The 6,846-nt window shown below is 40.0% G+C and overlaps 1 protein-coding gene across 1 annotated transcript; it reads right to left on the bottom strand.

Moving 5' to 3' along the window:
* Positions 1–4,871: 4,871 nt before the first annotated feature.
* On the bottom strand, positions 4,872–6,604 carry LOC140037881 (uncharacterized). The gene is made up of 2 exons (XM_072083036.1): positions 5,898–6,604; positions 4,872–5,829 (listed from the first exon to the last, which is right to left on the bottom strand). The coding sequence occupies exons 1-2, from the start codon at positions 6,602–6,604 to the stop codon at positions 4,872–4,874; spliced, it is 1,665 nt and encodes a 554-aa protein (XP_071939137.1).
* Between the last annotated feature and the right edge of the window lie 242 nt (positions 6,605–6,846).

Below are 6,846 nucleotides of genomic sequence, written 5' to 3'. Positions count from 1 at the left end.
CTAAATATATTGATTTGAAGTAGGTTTTATGGTTGGAAGTTGAGTTTTGATGGATTTTTTATTTATTAGTGATTTTTCTGTTTTTAGATAGTAATTATTGTTTAGTCATGGATTGATGGTTTGTTATAGTGTAAAATGGAGTTTGTATATGTTGGATATGATTGGTTGCCGAAAATTTCTGTTTTGGTGCGAAAATTCCAGTTTAGGGTTTCAACTGACCCTGTTCTGCCCGGTTCTTTCGGTCATGATGGAGGCCAAATCAGCCTGAGGTTAAAACATGAAAGTTGTAGGAAATGATGTTTTATAGCTGCTTATAAAAGTTCAGCTCAATCCGAGCACTGTATCATTTGAAAAGACAAAATTACCCCTGACAGCCATAGGTAGAGTTCTAGGGACAGTATTGACATTTCACTAATCTGACCGCATCTGTTCACCTTGATCCATATTGAATTAGTTTTTGGTCAAAACATAGAAGTTGTAGTTCTATGTCTTAAATTTCCAACGGCCCTAAAAACGCCTCAATTGGACTTTGGTAGCCTGAGTTATTATCGTTTAAGCATCATGTGGTTAACTAGCCTGATTGTGAGACTCTGGTTCTGTAATTTGAAATTTTGATCTAGTTAAACTACGAACTGGACTGAGTGGTCTTCATCAAAATTGTAGCTCTTTATCTTAGCTTCGAAACGGTATAAATTATATCCCAATCTGATAAGCATAGCTTCGGTTGTGACCGATATGCTAAGAGACATCAAACCTATCATTTTGTTTTTCACCTTAAATCTTATTTCCGGTCACTTTTCTAACTTGGTTTTGTAATTGATTGACTTTTAGCCTATTGAATGGCTATTGTAATGAGATTATCTGTATGTGACTTTGGGATTGATTGAGTAAAAGAATGAAGCCATAAATGGTTGGAAAATAGGTAAATACAAAGGGCGTGCTGCCCAAATTTGCACTCGAGGGGTAGGTAGATGTACTCGCGACTTGAGTAAGGGTTGAGGATGAAACTAACTTGAATCATCTGAGGTATTCAAGTCTTCTTCAATAGAGGCTTATAAGTTGAAATTCGACCGAAACTTTTACCCTTGAAAAAATGAAATTTACGACTAATAGAAATACGTTTTCTTTGTCACTTAAACTCAAATGGAGATTTCAAAGTTTTACGAGCGAGCATAAGTTTTACAAATATTTGACTCATATCCTTTGGTTTAAATGTATTCTTTTCACTTCCAAAACCATATTTATACTTTGTACTAGTAGTTATTCGGATTTTCTTTGATTCACCTAAACTTTGGATGGTTTAACTATAATATTTTCTCTTGATTAATATTAGAGTTTATTGGTGATTGAGGGTAATACCCGGAAGAATACTTTGGACGTTCTTTTGCTTAAATAGGTGAGTGTTCTTTGTTTGTTATGTTTCCATTAAGTATATGATTTGTTATGGATATTTGATTAAATGATAAATGTTTGTTAAAAATGAATTTTGCAAGGCGAGTGTGTACTTTATCGCACTCGACCTAAATGAAATGTGAAATTTTCAATGTTTAAGTGATTAAATATTAGTTGTGCATGAATGTAAGGCTTTTGGCTGAACTGGACCCTTGTGCTTCGTTGCCGGTCGCCTTGAGCCAGAAGCGGACTCGGTTGGGCGATTTTGTAACCCTGGGTGAAAGTTTGGTATACTCGAGTATTACCACGTTGTCGGGTGGAGTCTGGCTAATGTCTAGAATAGGGAGAAATTAAAAGAATGAATGAAAGGAGGTTTTTAATTACAAATGAAATTTTAAATATTGGAGGACTAAGGAAATGAAAGGAGAAGGAAAGAACGAAAGGCTCCACGTAAGCATGTATCCTTTTAATGAATGTGTTATCATTGCTTTGGATTGTAATTGTTTCATGGATTACTTGTTACTACATGACTAATGTCCTTGTTTAAGTTGATTATGTGTCTGAAACCTCACTGAGCTTTTACCTCATTTCGTTAGTTTTGTTTTCCTTAACAGGGGATGCGAGCAAGGATGAGAGATCTGTACAGACCAGTCTAGTCTAGCTCTTTTGAATTTTTGTAATGGTTCTCGCCCTAGTGCTTGAATATGGTTGGATGTATTAAGAACTGAGAACTTTCATTTTATTTGGGATTGTATATTATTTTGAGATAGAAATGAATGTAAGTATGCATTTCAAGTTTGATACTTATTTTTTTTTTATCCTCGAGGTTATTTCTTATTTCTTTTGAAGAGTTTGAGTGAGTCCTGGCGAGAGTTGGACAGGTGGTCTACCGAACCCTTTGGTTCGCGTTAGGGGGAAGTGGGGCTGTCACACTGATCATCAGGACCAACTAATGGCAATGCAGGCATGACTGCTTGAGAACCTCCTAACTGCTTCTTCAGCATAGAAATGTGGAACAAAGGGTGAATTTTTGAACCCTGAGGTAACCCCAATCTGTAAGCTACTTCTCCCACACGAGCAAGGACAAGAAAAGGACCATAATACTTAGAGGCAAGTTTCAAGGAACGCCTTACTTCCACAGACTATTGGCGGTAAGGTTGAAGCTTCAAATAAACCATGTCACCAACTTCCAAAACTCTTTCACTCCTCTTCTTATCTGCAAAAGACTTCATTTGCTGCTACGTTTGAGTCAGGTTCTGGCGAAAAATTTGCAACATTGTCTGCCTGTCACGAACAAGATCATTGGCTGCAGGAACTATAGTATCAAAAATGCACCCCAGGGGTATCTGGTTAGGTTTGTAACCATAGAGGGCCTCAAATGGGGTCATTTTAAGGCTAGTGTGGTAGTTACTGTTATACCACTACTCAACTATAGGCAACCAAGACTTCCACTTCTGAGGTCTATCACTACTCATGCACCTTAAGTATGTCTCGACACACTGATTAACACATTCACTTTGACCATCTGTTTGTGAATGGTAGGCTGAGCTGAGGTTTAAGCGAGTTCCAACCAGTCTAAACAGCTTTTGCCAAAAAAGACTGGTGAAGAGCTTGTCCCTATCTGAGACTATCACATCTGGTAACCCATGGAGTCTGAAAACATGTGTTAAGAATAACTTGGCAACTTCCACTGCTGAGAAAGGATGCTTGAGGGGAATGAAATGGGAGAATTTTGTGAACCTGTCCACAACCACGAGTATAGTGTCAGAGCCTTTAGAATTTGGCAAACTCTTAATGAAATCCATACTGATTTGTGACCAGGCTTGGTTGGGCATTGGCAGAGGCTGCAATAAGCCAGGGTAAGGAACATTCTCATGCTTGTTCCTCTGGCAGACACCACACTGTTTGACAAATTCAACTACATCCTTCTTCATCCTGGGCCAGTAGAAGACTGTACCTAGTCGCTTCAGGCATCCCAATTGACCAGAATGACCCCTTACTGCAGAAGAATGTAAATGCTGAATGATTTGGTTCCTCAGATTACCATGATCTCCAACATATATCTTCTCTTTGACCTTTAAATTCCCATTTGCATACTCATAATCAGCAACAGAAGTAGGATCTATCAGCAATTGAGCAATTTTCTCTTGGCATGATGAGTCACCCTCATAACTCTCAGATACATCTACCAACCATTGGGGCTTCATGCAAGAGATGGCACATACTACCCCTGCAGAATCTTTACTGACACAGACTTCTCCTGCAGAATCCTCCTCCTGAAATCCCTCCCTGGACAGGGCATCAGCAGCTTTGTTCTCAGCTCCCTTCTTGTATTGGATTTCATAATCCAAGCCTAAGAGCTTTGTTAAACACTTATGCTGTAGTGGTATATTCAACCTTTGCTCCAACAAAAATCTCAAGCTCTGGTGATCAGTCCTTATGATGAAATGGTATCCTAGCAGATAGTGTTTCCACTTTGTCACTGTCATCACCACAACTAACAACTCTTTTTCATATATAGAGAGTCCCAAATTCTTAGGACTTAAGGCTTTGCTAAGATAAGCTATGGGTTGCCCTTCTTGCATTAACACAGCACCTATACTTTTACTGCAAGCATTAGTCTCCACAACAAAAGGCTTAGAAAAATCTGGCATTCTTAACACAGGAATGGTAGTCATGACGTCCTTCAGATTCTGGAAGGTTGTGGCTGCTGATTCATTCCAGCCAAAAGAGTCATTCCTTAACTATTCAGTCAAAGGCTTACAGATTTGCCCATAACCTTGCACAAACCTCCTATAATAACCTGTAAGGCCCAAAAATCCCCTCAAAACCTTAACAGTTTCAGGCACTGGCCATGCTCTTATGCACTCAACCTTAGCAGCATCCATTTCAACCCCATTGTAGGATATGATATCGCCCAAGTACTCCACTCTCAGCTGAGCAAACATGCATTTGGACATATTTGCATACAACTCGTGAGATCTCAGAATTTCCAACACTGTTCTCAGGTGGTTTACATGGGATTGTAGGTCTGGGCTGTAGATGAGTATGCCATCAAAGAAGACAAGTATAAATTTTCTGAGGTAAGGCTGGAAGATCTCATTCATGAGGGATTGGAAAGAGGCAGGGGCATTAGTGAGGACAAAAGGCATAACTAGAAATTCATAATGGCTTTGGTGGGTTTGAAATGTTGTTTTATGGATGTCACAAGCCTTGACTCTGATTTGGTGATAACCAGATCTGAGGTCAATCTTGTTGAAGAACTTAGAGCCAAATAGTTCATCTAAGAGCTCTTCAATATTGGGAATAGGGTCCCTATCCTTGATGGTGAGGTCATTTAGGTACCTGTAATCTACACAGAAACACCAGGTGCCTTCTTTCTTTTTGACTAGTAGGACAGGAGAAGAAAATGGGCTAGTACTAGGTTTAATGACCCCAGTTTGAAGCATGTTGGACACTTAGTTTTCAATTTCTGTTTTCTAGGAGTGTGGATGCCTATAGGGTCTAAGTTTAAAAGGTTGGACCCCTGGTTTCAAGGGTATGGTGTGGTCATGTGCTCTTTTAGGTGGTAATTGTGTAGGTTCAGCAAATACATCAAAGAACTGGTGCAGTAATTCTGAGATTTCACTAGGGAGTGAACTTACATCCTCTGAGTTGCTAACCTCAGGCACTGGACAGATTGATGCCAAGGTTCTGTGTTTCTGTTGCATGACCTTCTTAATTGCCTTTCCTCTGATCAGCTTTATTGAGGGTTGCTCAGCTGCCCCTTCCAACACTATTTCCCCATCTTTTTCTGATAGTTTGATCAGCAACTGTTTGAAATCGAATGTGATAGGATTGTACTGCACCATCCAATCCACCCCAAGTATCATATCCCATGTCCCTAGTTCCATGATTACCAAAGGAAAGCTAAAGTCATACCCCTGGATACTCCATGTCACATTTGGACAAAGCAGCTCACTGGAAATGGTGGTCCCATCAGCAATTGTGGCCCTTAGTGGTGTCATCTTCGCTGTCCTTAAGGTCATGGTATTCAGTAATGTGGAATTCAGAAAACTATTAGTGCTGCCAGTGTCAACCAAAACAGATATAGTTTTTCCTTTCAACAACCCTTGTAATTTAAGAGTATTCCTCTTGATAGAGGTTGTCAGTGCATGCAAGGACACATCAACTGATTGCCCTGGATGACTAGTATGCTCATCCTGTTCCCCAATAGCATCAAGAAATTCAGGTTTCTCATCTTCTTTCAGAATGAAATTCAAATGCCTGTACTTGCACTGATGGCCAGGACTAAACCTCTCTGCGCACTTAAAACACAGATGATTGTTCTTTCTACGCAAGATCTCCTGAGGAGAGATCTTCCTACTTTCCAGGTTAATGCTCTCAAAATTTACCTTCTTTTGACCAATGGTTCTGAAACCTTCCCCCCTGTGTTGGCTGTTGACAAGGCACTGGAGGACCTTGAGTTTTTCGCAAGCTCCCAGTTCCTAGTGTTTTTGGCATACCTTCCATTCAATGCCAGTGATTGTTCCTGCGATTCTGCAATCTCGAAAGCCTCAATTAAGGTATTAGGCTTTAACATCTTAACCATAGGCCTTATTTCCTCTTTAATGCCACTGATGAAATTGGAAACAAAATAAGACTCAGAGAGGTGAGGATCCCTTACTAACATCAAGGAACTCAGTTCCTCAAATTTCTCTTGGTAGTCCTTGACAGTGCTGGTTTGGTGGAGTTTATTGAATTCTTCTACCTCATCTCTTCTTCCTCGATCTCCAAACCTTCTTTTCAATAATTCGTAGAATTCTTCCGAAGAGATTCTTCTCTTGCTCCTCTTGACTCCTTGAAACCATATTTCTGCTTTCCCTACCAGATACATCTCTGTTACTTCCAATTTCTGATCCTCAGGAAATTGATGAATGAGAAAATATTTCTCGCATTTCCTGATCCACTCCTGAGGCCTGTGCCCTTCAAAGAAAGGAAGGTCTATCTTAGGAGGATTCGGAACTGTAACCCTGCGGTCCTTGCTTGCTGCTGACTGATCCCCCCATTCCTTGCATCTTACATGAGGATTGGACAATAAAGGAGTCTTCTCTTGTGGAAGAGATTCCCTTGGTGCAGCTGCTTTGCCTCTGTTGAGAGTTTGAAGAAATGAAATCAATTTCGTCTCCATTCCTGCCATTGATGCATCAATCTTCTTATCGAGCTCCCCCATTCAAGTGTCTATGTGCGTACGAGTTTCTTGTATCTCTGCTTGCATGGAATTGACTTGAATCTGAACCCTAGTCTCAAGTTTCCTGAGTTGTTCATCCAAATTCTTGAGTCTAGTACCATCCGCCATCAAAATTTCTATGAATTCCACCGGGGATTGAAGGCTCTAATTACCACTTGTCAGGATTCAACCTGATAATTTGCAGAAGAAAGAAAGAGAAGGAGATGTGTTCATGAACTGAGAGA

This window comes from Coffea arabica, chromosome 3c (assembly GCF_036785885.1).
Source record: "Coffea arabica cultivar ET-39 chromosome 3c, Coffea Arabica ET-39 HiFi, whole genome shotgun sequence".
Classification (NCBI taxonomy): Eukaryota; Viridiplantae; Streptophyta; class Magnoliopsida; order Gentianales; family Rubiaceae; genus Coffea; species Coffea arabica.
The sequence above is the reverse complement of the archived record's forward strand: the minus strand, read 5'-3'. Positions and strand labels throughout refer to the sequence as shown.